Raw genomic sequence first — 22,020 nt, forward strand, 5'->3', positions numbered from 1 at the left:
TTGTCATATCATTCCTACTTTGTCTAAGTTCAACATTAGGTTGACATTGTTTCTGGCAGGTCAGATTTGACGGCTTGAGCAAACCCCTATTCTGTCCTTCTGTGCAGATGTGAAGAGGGAGCAAAGAAGACTGGGTTAGATAAAAGCCCAGTGGGGTGGACAGAGTGAGGGGAGAGCATGCCAGAAGTGAAGAACGTGCCCAGGCAAATATGGGTTTTCCTAATGAGGCAGAGAGAGGGGGGCACCTGCTTCTAATTCCAACGCTGTCACACACACACCTCCACAAGTTTCCCCTGCATCAGTTCCTCTCAGACAGACAGGCATTCATGGCATGTTCCTCCTCTTCTCTTTCTCTCCTTCCATCTCTCGCTCTTTCGTTCCAGTAATCAGGCAGTGCCAAGCTGCCAGCTGCACATTGGCACAAGTGTCACGTTCAAACCAGTGGCTTCAGTGCCAGGACAGGGCAGAGCACTGTGCACTACCACACTCACCTGGTGTGTGTGCGTGTGTGTGTGTGCGTGCGTGCGTGCGTGCGCGTGCGTGTGTGTAGTGTAGGTGAAGGATCTATTTTCCTTTGTGTATTGTAGTACGGTTGACAGTGGTGAGGCAGCAGGGCTGTACAGGGAGGGAACGGTACGACGGGGAACAGTACGACAGGGAATGGCATGACGGTTCTGTCTGTGGGACTAGTGTTGCACGGCATACCAAAACGTTGGTACTTTTTCGATACTAGAACATGAAAAACGATTCGCTACTAGAATTTGTTACTTTTGGTACTTCTCTCAAATGTGTCTCACACCATCTAAGGATTGAGAGGATCGAGTCTGTCTAGTAATTTGTTTGAATCTTCTCAAAGGGGCAGTAATAAGCTAGCCAGCTGACACCGCGCAAGCCACTATTTAAGAAGCAAGCGAGAGGAGAGAGAAAATGCCGACAGCATGGCTTCTTCAAAAGAAAACATCATACCTCCACGCAGGGGTGAACTATGGGAATACTTAGCTTGCAGAGCAGATGTGGACAAGCCTACTGAAACAACTAAGAAAAAGGTGTTACCAAGCAGTACAGTGCAAGGGAGGTTTAGTTCCAAAACAACATAACTATTTTGCATGTGACATTTGCATTGTAATGTTATTCTACTAGCTTACATGAACATACAGTGCCTTCGGAAAGTATTCAGACCCCTTGACTTTTTCCACATTTTGTAACATTACATCCTTATTCTAAAATGGATTAAATAGTTTTTTCCCCTCGTCAATCTACACACAATACCCCATAATGACAAAGCAAAAACAAGTTGTTAAAAAAACAAGCGGAAATATCTTATTTATCGAAGTATTTAGACCCTTTATTCAGTACTTTGTGGAAGCACCTTTGGCAGCGATTACAGCCTCAAGTCTTCTTGGGTATGATGCTACAAGCTTGGCCCTTCTCCACCATTGCTCAGTTCGGCCAGGTGGCCAGTTCTAGGAGTCTTGGTGGTTCCAAATTTCTTCCATTTAAGAATGATGGAGGCCACTGTTCTTGGGGACCTTCAATGCTGCATAATTATTACGGTACCTTTCCCCAGATCTGTACTTCGACACAATCCTGTCTCGGAGATCTACGGACAATTCCTTCGACCTCATGGCTTAGTTTTTGCTCTGACAATGAGACCTTTATATAGACAGGTGTGTGCTTTTCCAAATCATGTCCAATCAATTGAATTTACCACTGGTGGACTCCAATGAAGTTGTAGAAACATCTCAAGGATGATCAATGGAAACAGGATGCACGTGAGGTCAATTTTGAGTCTCATAGCAAAAGAGTCTGAATACTTATTTAACTAAGGTATTTCTGTTAGAATTTTTTATACATTTGCAAAAATTCTAAACCAGTTTTTGCTTTGTCATTATGTGGTATTGTGTATGTGTAGATTGAAGAAGAAAAAAAATCTTCCATTTTAGTATAAGGCTATAACGTAAGAAAATGTGGAAAAGTGATGGTGTCTGAATACTTTCCGAATGCACTGTATATTCAGCATGACGCTTCAGAAAACGGCTTCAGTGTTTTTTCATAATTTAAGATATTCTTCTGTTATTTAATATGGTGTTTTATTTTAGCAAGAAATTGAATATAGAATAGGAGGTTTTCTATTTCTTATTTTAGTTGTTCTACGAGTTATCAACATATTGTTCAATGTTTAAACATTCTGTGACTTTAGCTAATACGCTTTATTTTTTTTGCCGTGGTATCGTTTTGGTACTGAGTATCGTTTTGGTACTGAGTATCGTTTTGGTACTGAGTATCGTTTTGGTACTGAGTATCGTTTCGGTACTGAGTATCGTTTCGGTACTGAGTATCGTTTCGGTACTGAGTATCGTTTTGGTACTGAGTATCGTTTCGGTATTGAGTATCGTTTCGGTGCTGAGTATCGTTTCGGTACTGAGTATCGTTTCGGTATTGAGTATCGTTTCGGTATTAAGTATCGTTTCGGTATTGAGTATCGTTTCGGTATTAAGTATCGTTTCGGTATTGAGTATCGTTTCGGTATTAAGTATCGTTTCGGTATTAAGTATCGTTTCGGTATTAAGTATCGTTTCCGTATTGAGTATCGTTTCGGTATTAAGTATCGTTTCGGTATTAAGTATCATTTCGGTATTGAGTATCGTTTCGGTATTAAGTATCGTTTCGGTATTAAGTATCGTTTCGGTATTGAGTATCGTTTTGGTATTGAGTATCGTTTCGGTATGGAGTAGTTAGCTGCACTCTCCCTCTCTCCTCCCTCTCTCCTCCCTCCCTCTCTCCTTCCTCCCTCCCCATCCTCCCTCTCTCTCGCCTCTCTTTCCTTTCTAATTGCCACATTTACATTTAGCTCACACAGCAGAAGTTCTGTACGCTTTGCCAACTGCTCCAAACTCTCTCTCTACACGTCGCTTCCCTCCCTTCTGTCTTCCCCTCTTCCTTTCTAGTCCCATCCATCTATCAACCTGCCTCTGTTTTCACCCATACCTCCTGTTGAGCTTTCTCTCTCTCCCTCCTGTCTGCCCTTCCTCTGCACCGCTCTTCCTTCCCTCACCACTGTTTTCACACACAAACCTCCTGTCATGCTATCCCTCCTCCCACTCTCTTCCTTCTCTCCCTCTCTTTTTTCTGTCCGTCCCTCTTGTCTTGTCTGTTTGTCCTGCTCTGTACCCATGTTGATGTAGCACACAGAGATGGGCCCTTGGGTTGGCATGGTACCCTGGCACAAGCTCCCAAACCTTCATTACAGCCCCCTGTGTGCCCCCCCCCCCCCCCCTTCCAATGAACACCTCTTAATTTATTTCTCTCTTCCTATCATCCATATTTTATTTCTCTCAATGTACCCCTCCTCTCTCTCAATGTACCCCCTCTCTCTCTCAATGTATCCACCCTCTCTCTCAATGTACCCCCCCTCTCTCTCAATGTACCCCCCTCTCTCTCTCAATGTACCCTCCTCTCTCTCAATGTACCCCCCTCTCTCTCTCTCAATGTACCCCCCCCCTCTCTCTCAATGTATCTCCCTCTCTCTCAATGTACCCCCTCTCTCTCAATGTACCCTCTTTCTCTCTCTCTCTCTCTCTCTCTCTCAATGTACCCTCCTCTCTCTCAATGTACCCCCCTCTCTCTCTCAATGTATCCACCCTCTCTCTCAATGTACCCCCCTCTCTCGCTCTCTCAATGTACCCCCCCTCTCTCTCAATGTACCCCCTCTCTCTCTCTCTCTCTCTCAATGTCTCAATGTACCTCCCCTCTCTCTCTCTCAATGTACCCCCTCTCTCTCAATGTACCCCTCTCTCTCTCTCTCTCTCTCTCTCTCTCTCTCTCTCTCTCTCTCTCTCTCTCTCTCTCTCAATGTTCCCCCACTCTCTCTCTCTCTCTCTCTCTCTCAATATACCCCCCTCAATCTCTCTCAATATACCCCCCCCTCTCTCTCTCTCTCAATGTACCCCCCCTCACTATCTCAATGTACCCCCCCTCTCAATGTACCCCCCTTTCTCTCTCTCAATGTACCCCCTTTCTCTCTCTCAATGTACCCCCCCTTTCTCTCTCTCAATGTACCCCCCCTTTCTCTCTCTCAATGTACCCCCCTTTCTCTCTGTCAATGTACCCCCCCTCTCTCAATGTACCGCCCTCTCTCTCAATATACCCCCCTCTCTCTCTCTCTCTCTCTCTCTCAATGTTCCCCCACTCTCTCTCTCTCTCTCTCTCTCTCAATATACCCCCCTCAATCTCTCTCAATATACCCCCCCTCTCTCTCTCTCTCTCTCTCTCAATGTACCCCCCTCACTATCTCAATGTACCCCCCCTCTCAATGTACCCCCCTCTCTCTCTCAATGTACCCCCCCCCCCTCTCTCTCTCTTTCTCCCTCATTCCCATGATAACAGAGTGATCTGTTTGTATGGGTTCGGAGCTTGGTTGTTCCATACTGACTCAGTCTAGAGTGAGCTTCCCCTCCCCTCCCTCTTTCACTTTCCTCTCTTTCTCACTCTTTCTGTTATTCCTTCTCTCACGTGCTCTACAGAACCTCATATTTATTATTCTATGTTTGCTTGCTCGCCATCTTTTTTTTTTCTCTCCCTCTCCTAGACTCATGCACTCCCCCCCCCCCCCCCCCCCCCACACACACACACACACACACACACACACACTGTAACAGCAGGAAAAATAAGTGTTCTACTCCCTGGGAAATCCTCTACCTGTTATTGTGCAGTTGTATGTTATGTTAAGGAAGGTTGCTGATAGAGGAAAACACACATCTCAGACTCTCTCTTTCAATATCCTGCATTTTTCTTGACTCTCTCTCTCCCAGATGAAAGAGAGGACACACTTATCGCTCATGTTGTCTCTTCAATCTTCCGTTCACTCACTCAGACTCACATTAGCTGCAGTAAGAGATAGCGTGCTGGGTCAGTGCTGTCCTTGGTCTTTTAGGGTTGGCCAGTTGAACCCCGGCCAGCTCATTAGGTGCCCGCTGTGTGTGTGTGTTTAGGTCTCCAGTGCTGGCCCTGCATCCTTAGCCCCTCATTTGGGACCCCTCACTGGCACTGCCTGCCTTGTGCTGTTGGCACATACCACACAGAGTTGCATGCAATGCAATGCAACACACACACGCACATACCAAAGGGGTTAGCTTAGGCCATAGTTGTCTCACTGTACTTCTGTCAGTAACTTGACATATAGGGATGCAGGGCTGGGACATGACCGGGACATGTTCCAGGTAGCCTCAGAGAATAATATCCACGTATACGCTGATTCGGTGAGTGAGTTTATCAGGAAGTGCTTTGGAGATGTTGTACCCACTGTGACTATTAACACCTACCCTAACCAGAAACCGTGGATAGATGGCAGCATTCACGCAAAACTGCATCACTGCCTGGTACGGCAACTGCACCGCCCACAATCACAAGGCTCTCCAGAGGGTGGTGCGGTCTGCACAACGCATCACTGGGGGCAAACTACCTGTCCTCCATGACACCTACAGCACCCGATGTCACAGGAAGGCCAAAAAGATCCTCAAGGACAACAACCACCCGAGCCACTGCCTGTTCACCCCGCTATCATCCAGAAGGAGAGGTCAGTACAGGTGCATCAGAGCTGGGACCGAGAGACTGATAAACAGCCTCTATCTCAAGGCCATCAGACTGTTAAACAGCCATCACTAACACAGAGAGGCTGCTGCCTACATACAGACTTGAAATCATTGCCCACTTTAATAAATGGATCACTAGTCACTTTAATAATGCCATTTGAATAATGTATACATATCTTGCATTACTCATCTCATATGTATATACTGTATTTTATACCATCTATTGCATCTTGCCTATGCCACTCTGTCATTGCTCATCCATATATTTATATGTATATATTCTTATTCCATTCCTTTACTTAGATTTGTATGTATTAGGTATTTGTTGTGAAATTGTTAGATTACTTGTTACATATTGCTGCACTGTCGGAACTAGAAGCACAAGCATTTCGCTACACTCGCAATAACATCTGCTAACCATGTGTATGTGACCAATAAAATTCCATTTGATTTGTGTAGAACAAGGCTGGTAGCTCTTGGGTGGAGAAAGAAAGAGATTGTATCTCACCACAGCAGATCAGGAACAAAGAGAAGAGACAATGATTCTGAGACCCCTTTATAACATCTGAGTTGTTTGGATTCCAAATCTTGAGTTGTTGACCAATAGCATTGCTGTTGAGTTAACCTCCAATCAGACATCAGACCTACAGGATGTTATCACAACAGAACCTCTGCTAACCAGAGGTGTGACAGAATGGGGGATGGAGAGAGCAACACAGAGAAGGCTGAATTCCTGGGAAGACAATAACCCCTCTTGCATACAGTTGATAAGAGTCAATTCAGTGGCTGGGTTGCCCTACATAATCCTCACTTGAACACATTTGTTTTTGGATCAGACAAAAGTGTTAAAAACCGGACAGCCAGCACTGTAGTCACTGTAGACCATCTTCAGACCAGCACTTCATGGTCCTAGCTGCATCACTTCAGGACTGTCCTTTTGCTGCGTAGCTTCTTTAGACATGCAAATGTCCTTAGGTAACACCTTCATGCAAATAAGCTAGAGAAGGAATGCTCCATTCTTCTTGTGAGGGCAAAACACAGAACTGAAGATGCGCTACATTGCCAAAGATGGTCGTCGAACATCTCTTCCAAAATCATGGGCATTAATATGGAGTTGGTGCCCCCTTTACTGCTATAACAGCCACTCTTCTGGGAAGGATTTCCACTAGGTGTTGGAACATTGCTATGGGGACTTGCATCCATTCAGCCACAAGAGCATTAGTGAGGTCAGAACTGATGTTGGAGGATTAGGCCTGGCTCACAGTCGCCGTTCCAATTCATCCCAAAGCTGTTCAATGGGGTTGAGGTCAGGGCTCTGTGCAGGCCAGTCAAATTCTTCCACAATGAGCTTGACAAACCATTTCTGTATGGACCTCGCTTTGTGCATGGGGGCATTGTCATGCTGAAACAGGAAAGGGCCTTCCCCAAACTGTTGCCACAAAGTTGGAAGCTCAATCATCTTGAATGTCATTGTATGCTGTAGCGTTAAGATTTCCCTTCACTGAAACTAAGGAGCCTAACCTGAACCATGAACTACAGCCCCAGACCATTATTCCTTCTCCACCATCTTTACAGTTGGCACTTTGCATTGGGGCAGGTAGCGTTCTCCTGGCATCCGCCAAACTCAGATTCGTTAGTCGGATTGCCAGATGGTGAAGGGTAATTCATCACTCCAGAGAACGTGTTTCCACTGCACCAGAGTCTAATGGCGGCGAGCTTTACACTACTCCAGCCGATGCTTGGCATTGCGCATGGTAATCTTAGGCTTCTGTGCGGCTGCTCAGCCATGGAAACCCCTTTAATGAAGCTCCTGATGAACAGTTATTGTGCTGACATTGCTTCCAGAGGCAGTTTGGAACTCAGCAGTGAGTGTTGCAACCGAGGACAGACTATTTTTTACGCGTTACGCACATCAGAACAGCAGTTCCATTCTGTGAGTTTGTGTGGCCTATCACTTTGCTGCTGAGCCATTGTTGCTCCTAGAAATGTCCACTTCACAATAACAGCACTTACAGTTGACCGGGGCAGTTCTAGCAGGGCAGAAATTTGACAAACTGACTTGTTGGAAAGGTGCATCCTATGTCGGTCCCACGTTGAAAGTCACTAAGCTCTTCAGTACGGGGCATTCTATTGCCAATGTTTGTCTATGGAGATTGCATGGCGGTGTGCTCAATTTTATACAACTGTCAGCAACGGGTGTGGCTGAAATAGCAGAATCCACTCATTTGAAGGGGTTTCCACATACTTTTGGCTATGTCGTGTACGTCCCCAAATCACAGATTAATTCAACATTTCAATAAACATAAAGTATTCTTTATCAGATTGAATTGGTCAATAGCAATTTCAGATGTGGTTTTATCAAATCTGTCAGATGAATATAAAAGATTTTCAGAGATCACTGCATCATAAAAGACAACTCCAACTCTCCTCCCCTTTGAGAGAAAATGTATTTGCCTTAAACATGATATAATAAACAAAAGAACCAGAATGTTTTAATCAAGAACAATTCTTGAAGTGAAGTCAAAACAACTTTCAAGCAACTGGTTTCACAAGCAATTTGAATATAGAGCACCTTCCAAATATTGAGTTGAACCCCCCTTTGCCCTCAGAACAGCCTCAATTCATTGGGGCATGGACTCTACAAGGTGTCGAAAGCATTCCACAGGGATGCTGGACCATGTTGACTCCAATGCTTCCCACAGTTGTGTGAAGTTGGCTGGATGTCCTTTGGGTGGTGGACCATTCTTGATACACATGGGGAAACTGTTCGAGTGTGAAAAACCCAGCACCGTTGCAATTCTTGACACACAAACTGGTACGCCTTGCACCTACTAACATACCCTGTTCAAAGGCACTTAAATCTTTTGTCTTGCCCATTCACCCTCTGAATGACGCACATACACAATCCATGTCTCAATTGTCTCAAGGCTTAAAAATCCTTCTTTAACCCCTGTGCGGCCTCGACATCCAGCGAAAAATCCTATCGCCATTAGCATAACAAAATGTAATACATTTTTTTTTTCATTTTTTTTTTCTAATTATATCGTTTTATAGATACACCTCTCCTGAATCGAACCACGTTGTCCGATTTCAAAAAGGCTTTACAGCAAAAGCAAAACATTAGATTATGTTAGAGGAGTATATCGTAAAAGTAGCCACATAGCCATTTTCCGACCAACCACATGCATCACAAATAATCCAAAAAACAGCTAAATGCAGCACTAACCTTTGACAATCTTCATCAGATGACACACCTAGGACATCATATTACACAATATATGCAATCTTTTGTTCCATAAAGTTCATATTTATATATAAAAACAGCATTTTACATCGGTGCGTAACGTTGACTAACTATTTTCCCTCAAATGCATCCGATGAAACAGCGCTACAATTTACTAAATTACTATTCGAAAACATTTTTAAAATGTAATATTGTCATTCTAAGATTTATAGATGAATATCTCTTGAAAGCACCTGTAATGCCAGATTTAAAAATAACATTACTGGGTAATCACACTTTGCGATAAAAGGGGATACGATACTCAGAACAATAGACTAGCAATACAGGTCAGTGCCATCTTGGAACAATCGCATATCAAATCTAGTCTTGTATACTATTGTCAATAATCCCTTACCTTTGATTATCTTCATCCTTAGGCACTTCCAGGAATCCCAGGTCCACAACAAATGTATTTTCGTTCGAAAAAGTTAATCCTTTATGTTCCATTAGCTTGTTGTTGTTAGCGCGTTCTGAAGGCTGCACCAAAAGTTCCGACGTGCGCGGGGCTACTCTTTCAACAAAATGCATTTTTTTCTTGTTTAGGTTCGTTCAAACATGTCAAACGTTGTATAACATAAATCTTTAGGGCCTTTTTCAACCAGAGCTCCAATAAGATTCAAGGGGGACGATTGCATTGTCTTTATAAACGTTTCGAAAGGGGAGGGTAGCCAGGGGCGCCGGCGTCATAATGGTGATGGCCCTCTCCGTGTGACCACGTTCCACAGCGTGTCATTCTGTCAGTTTTCACAGTAGGAGACTCAAATCACTTTGTAAAGACTGGGGACATCTAGTGAAAGCAATAGGAAGTGCTCAATGAACCATAGCTCACGGTGTGATTAATAGGCAACGTGATGAAGTTGAGTCCGCAATTCAGAATTCCACTTCCTGTTTCGATCTGTCTCGGGGTTTTGACTGCCATATGAGTTCTGTTATACTCACAGACACCATTCAAACAGTTTTAGAAACTTTAGGGTGTTTTCTATCCACAAGTATTAATTATATGCATATCCTAGCTTCTGAGTTTGAGTAGTAGGCCGTTTAACCTCTATGGGCTAGGTGGGACGCTTGCGTCCCACCTACTCAACAGCCAGTGTAATCCCGTGGCGCGTTATTCAAATACCTCAAAAATGCAAAAACTTCAATTTTTCAAACATATGACTATTTTACACCATTTTAAAGACAAGACTCTCGTTAATCTAACCACACTGTCCGATTTCAAAAAGGCTTTACAACGCAAGCAAAACATTAGATTATGTCAGCAGAGTACCCAGCCAGAAATAATCAGACACCCATTTTTCAAGCTAGCATATAATGTCACATAAACCCAAACCACAGCTAAATGCAGCACTAACCTTTGATGATCTTCATCAGATGAAAACCCTAGGACATTATGTTATACAATACATGCATGTTTTGTTCAATGAAGTTCATATTTATATCAAAAAACAGCTTTTTACATTAGCATGTGACTAGCATGTGACTAGCATTCCCACCGAACACTGCCGGTGAATTTACTAAATTACTCACGATAAACATTCACAAAAAACATAACAATTATTTTAAGAATTATAGATACAGAACTCCTCTATGCACTCGATATGTCCGATTTTAAAATAGCTTTTCGGTGAAAGAACATTTTGCAATATTCTCAGTAGATAGCCCGGCATCACAGGGCTAGCTATTTAGACACCCAGCAAGTTTAGCCTTCACCAAACTCCGATTTACTATTAGAAAAGTTTGATTACCTTTGGTGTTCTTCGTCAGAATGCACTCCCAGGACTGCTACTTCAATAACAAATGTTGGTTTGGTCCCAAATAATCCATTGTTATATCCAAACAGCGGCGTTTTGTTCGTGCGTTCAAGACACTATCCGAAAGGGTAAATAAGGGTGGCGAGCATGGCGCATTTCGTGACAACAAATGTCTAAATATTCCATTACCGTACTTCGAAGCATGTCAACCGCTGTTTAAAATCAATTTTTATGCCATTTTTCTCATAAAAAAGCGATACTATTCCGACCGGGAAAGCCTGTATACGTACAAAGAGAGAGAAAATAAATACATCTCGTGCCCTCGTGCACGAGCGTGAGTCTCAGAGTAGTCTGACCAGCCACTATCCAAATGCGATAATGTGTTTCAGCCAGAGGCTGCCTCGATATCATTCAGCTTTTTCCCGGGTTCTGAGAGCCTATGGGAGCCGTAGGAAATGTCACGTTACGGCAAAGATCCTCAGTCTTCAATAAAAAGAGCCAAGATGAACAACAACTTGTCAGAGAGGGCGCTTCCTGTTTGGAATCTTCTCAGGTTTTTGCCTGCCATATGAGTTCTGTTATACTCACAGACACCATTCAAACAGTTTTAGAAACTTTAGGGTGTTTTCTATCCAAAGCCAATAATTATATGCATATTCTAGTTACTGGGCAGGAGTAGTAACCAGATTAAATCGGGTACGTTTTTTATCCGGCCGTGTCAATACTGCCCCCTAGCCCTAACAGGTTAAAATGGGCACAATTTTTTTTCAAAATGCGCTGTGGCGCCCCCTATCCTAGGCGACTGTCAAGAGGTTAACCTGTCTCCTCCCCTTCACCTACACTGATTTGAAGTGGATTCAACAAGTGACATCAATAAGGGTTCATAGACTGACCAGGTGAATCCAGGTGAAGGCTATGTCATGGAAAGAGCCGGTGTTCCTAATGTTTTGTGCACTCAGCCCCCCCATGCTACCCGTAATGACTATGCAATGTGTATGATACAAAGTATATAAAATGAAATATCTGACTCCATAAAAATGATTTACCAATATGCAAGAGACTATAGTTAAGTTACAGGAATTGGTCATCAAGAAAAATCAGTTGTCTGTCAAAAGCAAAAAGACTTAATATCATTGCAAAATGAACAATACATTATACAAGGCATAAACTGAAATAACAAGGCAATACAGACTTTAACGGAACATTAAATATCTAAGCATGAGCAGAGCGGGACACAAGGAATCCATGGCTTGTGCCATGGCTCATAGTTCTTGGAGATAGAAAGAGAAAGAGTGTATCTCACCTTAGCAGGTCAGGAAAAAAGAGAAGAGACATTGAACCTGAGACCCCTTTATAACATCTGATTTGTTTGGATTCCAAATCTTGAGTTGTTGACCAATAGCATTGCTGTTGAGTTAACCTCCAATCAGACATCAGACCTACAGGATGTTATCACAACAGAACCTCTGCTAACCAGAGGTGTGACAGAATGGGGGATGGAGAGAGCAACACAGAGAAGGCTGAATTCCTGGGAAGACAATAAACTCTGTTGCATAGAGTTGAGTCACTTTGGGGGCTGGGGCGCCCTACAGCGGTCAAGGTAGGGAGAAAAATCTGCCTCTCTATTGGCTGCCTGAGACAACAGACAATTTTATCCTCGTCTTTTTCTCTCAGCGTCTCTCTGGCCACATCTTAAAAGACTGAAATGGCCTCCTCTGAGCTGTCAGGACATGACCGACAGATGAAGGCTAGTGTCTGTGGTGGAATCAACCGCTCAGTTGTCCACTCTAACACACTGTGCAGATCAGGGTCAGAGTTCAGAGGTCACAGAGAGCAGCAAAGTCACACTCCTATTGACCCTGTTTGATTTGGTTGTTTGTGTTTGGTCAGAGACCAGTGTTCATCTGATCCTTGTCAGACACTTGTTTGTCAGGTGAAGATAAGCTTCCATCAACCTGTGTTCATGTCTTATAATTTTCTTATTCATATCCATATCTTCTTCAAATCTATATACATTTGCTACTGTCTCTGCCACTGTCCTGTGTCTCAACCATTGTTTGGACACAATGAGGCTTGGGCGGTATCCAGATTGGTTCCTTACCGACCTTGTGCCATTCCAGGATATTCAGTAATGTGGTACAGATCACAAGGGGCGCTGTTTTAAAAACACCACTGAAAGAAGTTATCCAAAAGTTAGCAATGCTAACAAGTACATGTAAAATCCCATAGAGAATTCTAACTAAATGCTAACAAGCGCATTGCAAACATTTTGTACAGTTTCTGACCTAAACTATACAGGTAACTCAAAAATTCTACTCACATTTTGTGGCACGTACAAACAAATATTAGCTAACTAGCTACTAAATTAGTATACTTATACAATATCTAGCTGGCAAACAGTTGTGAATTCCATACTGTAACTAGATTACCTGGCACGTGCTGCACAACAGCAACAACAAGGCTCCGGTCTCTCGTCGTTGTGTGCTTGTAAACCAACACCGTGTGACATGTGACTAGGGACTACTGTAAGCTTCATAATAATGTGACAGGTGAAATGAAGACCGCAATGTTCTTTATCTTCTAACGTATTGCACAAGTTGACTGCAGGTATTTACTTAAAGTAGCTACAAACATTCACATTTTATTAACAAAATTAAAATTAATTGTTTCAACGGTATTGAAAAACCATCCTGTGGCTTTTTCCAAATTCGCTGGTATACTGCGCAAGCCTAGACCCAGTTAGGCGTAATTCCCTTGACCCAGGCCCAGACTCTCACCCTCACCCAGGCCTTGTCCTGCCTCCTGTCCCATCTAAGACCTTGGTCAGGGGGGCGAGTCGAGCACATATCTTCAATTCATCTGGGATCAATTAAACCAGCCAGGCACGCAGAGCCGAGTGCCTATTTCTGAGCTGCCTATACTTGCCGTAATGATAGGTTTTCAACTCACCATGCCTTTGTTCTGAAAGTGTGTATTTGTTTCTTCTTTGGTCTTCTTTGTACATTCCAGTCTGTTGAGGGGCGTCCACAGCCTCATCTGTGAAAAGCTATTTGTGACATATTTTTTTTCCGGGCCTCTTATTGCTTTTCCGCCGTGTTTTGAAGTTTTTTGCTTAAATAAAATGTTGGGCTGAAGATCGTCAATGTAGCCGCAGAGCGCAGCTTGGAATCTTTTAACGGCGGTCAGTGTCTGAAGTCAAAAACCCAAATCTCTTCTGCTCCTCACTCCCATTTTCCCTCTCTCCGTTCTCTTTTCTCTGATTGCTCTTGCATTCTTTCCAATCCTTCTCTTTCTCTCCTGCTACAACTCCTTCTCCTTGGATGTTCTCCTTATAGACCAGGTCCTTTGTAAATCAGTTAATGATTTTTCTAACAAGTAATGCTGTGGACTTGTACTGTAGCACAGACGCACATACTGAACACACACACACACACACACACACACTCCTCCCCCACGTAGATTGTTCAATTCAACCTCTTATCTCTCCATTTCACCCCCTCTAAACTCCATCACATGCTGACCCTGTCCCATTACTGTATGTCTCGGTGCTGATCTGATAAGCCTGGGACAGGACAGACCGTCTCAAACGGTCCCAGCTGCTCCGCTGAGCAGAGGCACGTGCTCTTATCTGTCAAACACAAATACACACTCTTGCACATACACACACGTACGCATCAGACTAGTATACACACATGCGCAGATTACACACATCAAACTACTGTAGTATTCAGGCATACACATACACAAACATATATTTTCTTTGACAGAGTACTCAGCTGCCTATCAATCTGACCATCAAGCTACTGGACCTAATATACCATAGGTTATCTAACTTTATATCTGTGTCTGGCTGTCTATCTTATCTTTCGATCTATACTATGTATCTCTTTCTATCACACTTTCGATTGCTATCGCTCGACCTTGCTAAAAGCTGCTTCCCTCTGTATCTGTCACAGGTCTTCCAGTTCTCCTCTGTTCTTTTTCTCAGTTTCTCCCCCATTTCATTCTTTCTTTCCTCCTCCCACTGTTTCTTAGACAGTGTCACATTCCCAAAGTGAGTGTCTATAAATAGCTTGGTGGTATGGCTGAGTGTAGCTTGGTGCCAGCTGTGTTTACATGGGGCTAAAGGTGGCCAAATGCTGGGTTCTACCTCCATACCCACCTCCATCTCACCTCCATCACCTCTACCTCCATCATCTCCACCTGCCTCATCTCCACCTGCCTCATCTCCACCTCCCTCATCTCACCTCCATCATCTCCACCTCCCTCAACTCCACCTCCATCATCTCCACCTCCATCATCTCCACCTCCATCATCTCCACCTCCATCATCTCCACCTCCCTCATCTCCACCTCCATCACCTCTACCTCCATCATCTCCACCTGCCTCATCTCCACCTCCATCATCTCCACCTCCATCATCTCCACCTCCCTCATCTCTACCTCCCTCATCTCCACCTCCCTCATCTCCAATTCCCTCATCTCCACCTCCATCATCTCCACCTCCATCATCTCCACCTGCCTCATCTCCACCTGCCTCATCTCCACCTCCCTCATCTCCACCTCCCTCATCTCCACCTACCTCATCTCCACCTGCCTCATCTCCACCTCCATGTGTCCCTGTCATCTTGGGGTGGATGAGGATCAGCTAGTGCCCAGCGGTATCTCCGGCTATCTGTGTTTAGCCAACAAACACTGGGCTTACACTATAAGGGAGATATTTTTAGGAATGTTCTACCTGTTCAGAATGTCCCTGTTCAGGAAATAACTCTCCAACCCTTCTAGGAAAGCTGTTGCATACACTGTGTGAGATCCGGTGTGTCTATGTCTTGGTCTACTGCATATGTATGCATATTAGACTGGTGAACTGGTACTGATATTAGAATGGTGTGTGTGAATGGGTACAGGTAGTGAAAAATGAAGTGTCTGTAAATCAGTGAACGTATGTATTCATATTAGACCGGTGAACTGGTACTGAGTGCCTGTGTAAATCAGTGAATGTGTGTATGCTGCATAAATAATGTGTATATTCTGCAGAAATGCCCTGTGATAAAGGCTGGTTCCAGCGTTGCGATATCTGTGATGTGACTGGTCAGTCAGTCTCTCTGGGCTGGGGTGGGGGGGAGTTTCCACTAGGTACAGATCTAGGATCAGCTTACCCTCCCCAATTCTATCTTTACTAAAATTGACCCAAAATCCGCCACTAGGGGCAACTTCACTCTACTCCCAGTCAATCAGGAGGAAGTCCTTAGTGTTTCTTGTACGCCACACCACCCAGGGGATTGGGGTAGGACTGAGGTATGGATGCTAGCTGCTTCCTGTCTGCAGGAGATACTACTTCCTGCTGACCGTGTGTGTGGTCAGTCTGGAGGGTCAAGCCAATAGAAACAAATGATCGTCCAGCTTACTGCCAAGAAGGGGGGTCAAAGTGTACCACAGGACAATGGAAAAATAAATCAATGATTGAAATCTTATGCCCTTGCTTTGTGTAATGAGTTTGTGTGTGGGTGGGATAAGGGATGTTTTTATGGAAGATGAGATTAAAGTGAAGGTCCTCTTGTTACAGGAACCTGTGTGTGTGTGTGTGTGTGTGTGTGTGTGTGTGTGTGTGTGTGTGTGTGTGTGTGTGTGTGTGTGTGTGTGTGTGTGTGTGTGTGTGTGTGTGTGTGTGTGTGTGTGTGTGTGTGTGTGTGTGTGTGAGAGAGAGAGAGATAATGTCTTTGTGTGTGAAGGGATTGATGTGGTGACCTGTAAGTGTGTTGTGTTCTGGTTGTGGATGAGTGAGTGTGTAAAGGTGAGGAGTGAGGGCGGTGGCTTCAGAAGCATGGCGGCAGACTCCGATGACCCCTGACCCTAACCTGGGAGGAGGTCCAGTCAGTCAGGGAATAACACAAACACACAGTCAGCACAACTAGCTTGGCTTGCACACTCCCCAACCCTGTCTCGCTCTCTCCCTCCTGCTCTCATATATACTATCTGTCCTTAGGCTTGTTGTTCTGGCTGATACAGTCCTATACACTGTAGATAGGGCCTGTTGTTCTGGCTGACACAGTCCTATACACTGCAGATAGGGCCTGTTGTTCTGGCTGATACAGTCATATACACTGCAGATAGGGCCTGTTGTTCTGGCTGATACAGTCCTATACACTGCAGATAGGGCCTGTTGTTCTGGCTGATACAGTCCTATACACTGCAGATAGGGCCTGTTGTTCTGGCTGATACAGTCCTATACACTGTAGATAGGGCCTGTTGTTCTGGCTGATACAGTCCTATACACTGTAGATAGGGCCTGTTGTTCTGGCTGATACAGTCCTATACACTGCAGATAGGGCCTGTTGTTCTGGCTGATACAGTCCTATACACTGCAGATAGGGCCTGTTGTTCTGGCTGATACAGTCCTATACACTGCAGATAGGGCCTGTTGTTCTGGCCGATACAGTCCTATACACTGCAGATAGGGCCTGTTGTTCTGGCTGATACAGTCCTATACACTGTAGATAGGGCCTGTTGTTCTGGCTGATACAGTCCTATACACTGTAGATAGGGCCTGTTGTTCTGGCTGATACAGTCCTATACACTGTAGATAGGGCCTGTTGTTCTGGCTGATACAGTCCTATACACTGCAGATAGGGCCTGTTGTTCTGGCTGATACAGTCCTATACACTGCAGATAGGGCCTGTTGTTCTGGCTGATACAGTCCTATACACTGCAGATAGGGCCTGTTGTTCTGGCTGATACAGTCCTATACACTGTAGATAGGGCCTGTTGTTCTGGCTGATACAGTCCTATACACTGCAGATAGGGCCTGTTGTTCTGGCTGATACAGTCCTATACACTGCAGATAGGGCCTGTTGTTCTGGCTGATACAGTCCTATACACTGCAGATAGGGCCTGGAGATTTTACTGACCCAAATAGACCATCCATTTCAGACCAGGCATAGACCATCTTTACGCCTCGATCAGACTGACAGCGTCATTGCGCTTTTGTACGGCAGAAGTACATTTTCTATGGACTGCTGCATGTGCCTTGCAGCATTGCGTTTCAGAGGCAGTTGCAGTGCATTGTGTGTGATGCATACGTTCAATTTATCCAACATATGCATCACATTGTATACGTAGACTTGACAGAACTAGTAGCAAAAGGTGAATGTTGAACTTTTGTTGCTCATATATCCACAAAAATTGTTGGACTACATAATGAAAAAAGTTTGACTGCAGAATTTAATATGCAGCATTGATGCAATAATGTTGTCGGTCTGATCAAGGCTTTAGACTGCCATTGCAATGTGCCAGTGGGACCCATTCAGTTTGGAACTCTACAGTATGTAAAAAGTAAACTAGTGTTGTAGTAGGTAGGGTAGTCTAGTGTGATACCCAGTACTTGTATTAAGTACATGGCATGTTTTGTATATGTTTATGTGTGTGTGTGTTACCTACTCCTTAATAACCCTTTCTGTGTGTTCTTCCAGATGTATGGTCGCTACACACAGGAGCTGGGGGTGTATGCTAAAGAAGAGGCAGCTCGCCTGAGGGAAGAGGGGGGGCGGAGGCGCTCGGTCACAGAACGCTCACGCTCCCTGGAACTCCTTGAGTACGACAAGGGCCGCTGCGCCAAGTGTCGCAGTGAGTACCGACCAATACTGACCACTGAAGCTGACCGTACTGTAACCAGACCGTATTCTCTGACCAGGTCTCTCTCTGTTTCTTACTGTGAAACAAGTCTCACCTTTCCTAGATACAATGTTGTTACATTTTTACTAGGGTTACACATTTTGGGGACTATTCAGAGGTGGAAACTTTCCTTGGGAATTCATGGGAATATATGGGAATTAACGGGAATATATGGGAATTAAGGTAAATATATGGAAATTAATATTAATTCCATTTAAATGTAGATGTTTTTTGCATTGGCTATATTTACCATATCATATGGAGACAGAAACATAAACATTTTACCTTATCATAAGTAGACATAATTGCAAATGATAAAATCCTTCCAATAGAAATAAAAAACATTTTTTTTGTTACGAATTGAACTAATTAAATGAATTGACTCTTCACATGGGATGATTTCACTGAACAACAAAAGAAAGGGAATATTGAATGATCCCCAATGATCCATTGCATCTCCCAAAAACGTTTTCAACATACATCTGTAAAATGATAGTCTAGAAACTAAAGCTTTGGTTGTCTTCCTATCAAATCAAATCAAAATGACATTTTATTAGTCACACGCGCCGAATACAACAGGTGTAGACCTTACAGTGAAATACTTACTTACGAGCCCCTAACCAACAGTGCAGTTTCAAAAAATACGGATAAGAATAAGAGATAAAAGTAACAAGTAATTAAAGAGCCGCAGTAAAAAATAACAATATACAGTTGAAGTGGGAAGTTTACATACACCTTAGCCAAATATATTAAAACTCAGTTTTTCACAATTCCGGACATTTAATCCTAGTAAATATTCCCTATTTTAGGTCAGTTAGGATCACCACTTTATTTTAAGAATGTGAAATGTCAGAATAATAGTAGAGAGAATGATTTATTTCAGCTTTTATTTCTTTCATCACATTCCCAGTGGGTCAGAAGTTTACATACATTCAATTAGTATTTGGTAGCATTGCCTTTAAATTGTTTAACTTGGGTCAAATGTTTCGAGTAGCCTTCCAAAAACTACCCACAATAAGTTGGGTGAATTTTGGCCCATTCCTCCTGACAGAGCTGGTGTAACTGAGTCAGGTTTGTAGGCCTCCTTGTTTTTTCAGTTCTGCCCACAAATTTTCTATAGGATTGACGTCAGGGCTTTGTGATGGCCACTCCAATACCTTGACTTTGTTGTCCTTAAGCCATTTTGCCACAACTTTGGAAGTTTGCTTGCGGTCATTCTCCATTTGGAAGACCCATTTGCGACCAAGCTTTAACATTCTGACTGATGTCTTGAGATGTTGCTTCAATATATCCACATAATTTTCCGTCCTCATGATGCCATCTATTTTGTGAAGTGCACAAGTCCCTCCTGCAGCAAAGCACCCCCACAACATGTTGCTGCCACCCCCGTGATTCATGGCTAGGATGGCATTCTTCGGCTTGCAAGCCTCCCCTTTTTCCTCCAAACATAACGATGGTCATTATGGCCAAATAGTTATATTTTTGTTTCATCACCAGAGGACATTTTTCCAAAAAGTATGATCTTTGTCCCCATGTGCAGTTGCAAACTGTAGTCTGGCTTTTTTATGGCGATTTTGGAGCAGTGGCTTCTTCCTTGCTGAGCGGCCTTTCAGGTTATGTCGATATAGCACTTGTTTTACTGTGGATATAGATACTTTTGTACCTGTTTCCTCCAGCATCTTCACAAGGTCCTTTGCTGTTGTTCTGGGATTGATTTTCACTTTTCGCACCAAAGTACGTTCATCTCTAGGAGACAGAACGTGTCTCCTTCCTGAGCGGTATGATGGCTGCATGGTCCCATGGTGTTTATACATGCGTACTATTGTTTGTACAGATGGACGTGGTACCTTCAAGCGTTTGGAATTGCTCCCAAGGATGAACCAGACTTGTGGAGGTCTACACTTTTTTTTCTGAGGTCTTGGCTGATTTCTTTTGATTTTCCCATGATATCAAGCAAAGGGACACTGAGTTTGAAGGTAGGCCTTGAAATACATCCACAGGTACACCTCCAATTGACTCAAATTATGTTAATTAACCTATCAGAAGCTTCTAAAGCCATGATCACATTTTCTGGAATTTTCCAAGCTGTTTAAAGGCACAGGCAACTTAGTGTATGTAAACTTCTGACCCACTGGAATTGTGATACAAGTCAAATAAGTGAAATAATCTGTCTGTAAACAATTGTTGGAAAAATTACTTGTGTCATGCACAAAGTAGATGTCCTAACCGACTTGCCAAAACTATAGTTTGTTAACAAGATATTTGTGGAGTGAAATGTACCCTCTGTAGTGCCATGCGGTCGGAGGCCGAGCAGTTGCCATACCAGGCAGTGATGCAACCAGTCAGGATGCTCTCGATGGTGCAGCTGTAGAACCTTTTGAGGATCTGAGGACCCAAATCTTTTCAGTCTCCTGAGGGGGAATAGGTTTTGTCATGCCCGCATCACGACTGTCATGGTGTGCTTGGACCATGTTAGATTGTTGGTGATGTGGACGCTGTCAACCTACTCCACTGCAGCCCCATCGATGGGAATGGGGGCATGCTCGGTCCTCTTTTTCCTGTTGTCCACAATCATCTCCTTTGTCTTGATCACGTTGAGGGAGAGGTTGTTGTCCTGGCACCACACGGCCAGGTCTCTGACCTCCTCCCTATAGGCTGTCTCGTTGTTGTCGGTGATCAGGCCGACCACTGTTGTGTCATTGTCAAATTTAATGATGGTGTTGGAGTCGTGCCTGGCAGGGCAGTCATGAGTGAACAGGGAGTAAAGGAGGGGGCTGAGCACGCACCCCTGAGGGGCCCTTGTGTTGACGATCAGCGTGGCGGATGTGTTGTTACCTAACCTTACCACCTGGGGGCGGCCCATCAGGAAGTCCAGGCCATCAATGAATAGCATTCTCACATAGGTGTTCCTTTTGTCCAGGTGGGAAAGGGCAGCGTGGACTGCAATAGAGACTGCATCATCTGTGGATCTGTTAGGGTGGTATGCAAATTAAAGTGGGTCTAGGGTTTTTGGGATGATGCAGGCTTCCATGTCTTCTCCCTGGACCTCCTCAATGTCCACCTCTTGAACATCAGACTCTGAGGCCTCATCTTGACTGTAACTTTCCAACCTTGTTGAGGATGGTTCGTTGTCAGGCTCAAAAAGCCTAATTTGCCTGGATGGCCATCAATTTTTCAACCCTTATATTGTTGTGTTCTTTGGTGTGTGTGTTCCCAAACAAGGACCAGTTACACTCTGAGGCAGCTGATGTTGATGGGATTTGGAGGATGATGGAGGCAACAGGGGAAAGAGCCTCAGATCCACAAAGTCCCTTCCACAAGGTGGCTGATGAGATATGTTGGCACGACTGCCATATTGCATCTCGATCCCAAAGCCCTTGCTTGGAAGTGTACTTCGCCAGTCTGCCAACCAGGCCAAGGTGGTGAGACATGGTAGTGATGACACCATAGGCCTTGTTGATCTCTGCACCAGGCAGGATGCTCTTGCCAGCATACTTGGGGTCCAACATGTACGCTGCAGTGTGTATGGGCTTCAGGCAGAAGTCTTCATGCTTTTTGATGTATTTCAGAATTGCAGTTTCCTCTGCTTGGAGCAACAGTGAAGTGGACAGGGCAGTACGGATTTCTTCTCTTACATCTCCAAGCAGAGTCTGAACATCAGACAGGATGGCATTGTCTCCCTCAATCCGTGCAATGGCTACTGCTATAGGTTTCAGGAATTTCAG

The 22,020-nt window shown here is 44.0% G+C and overlaps 1 protein-coding gene across 3 annotated transcripts in view; it reads left to right on the forward strand.

The window, feature by feature from the left end:
* The window catches only part of LOC106581302 (chloride channel protein 2), a 265,810-nt gene that overhangs the window by 39,682 nt on the left and 204,108 nt on the right, over positions 1 to 22,020 (forward strand). Inside the window, exons 1-2 of one of the 3 annotated variants that reach the window (XM_082966717.1) lie at positions 5,286 to 5,575; positions 18,094 to 18,247. In XM_082966717.1, coding sequence (XP_082822843.1) covers positions 5,471 to 5,575; positions 18,094 to 18,247 — 259 coding nt within the window. In that variant the 5' untranslated portion in view covers positions 5,286 to 5,470. Of the gene's footprint in view, positions 1 to 5,285; positions 5,576 to 18,093; positions 18,248 to 22,020 lie in introns of those variants that run through there. The other 2 variants (XM_082966718.1, XM_045703912.2) reach the window with 2 other exon arrangements.

This window comes from Salmo salar, chromosome 20 (assembly GCF_965601325.2).
Source record: "Salmo salar chromosome 20, fSalSal1, whole genome shotgun sequence".
NCBI lineage: Eukaryota > Metazoa > Chordata > Actinopteri > Salmoniformes > Salmonidae > Salmo > Salmo salar.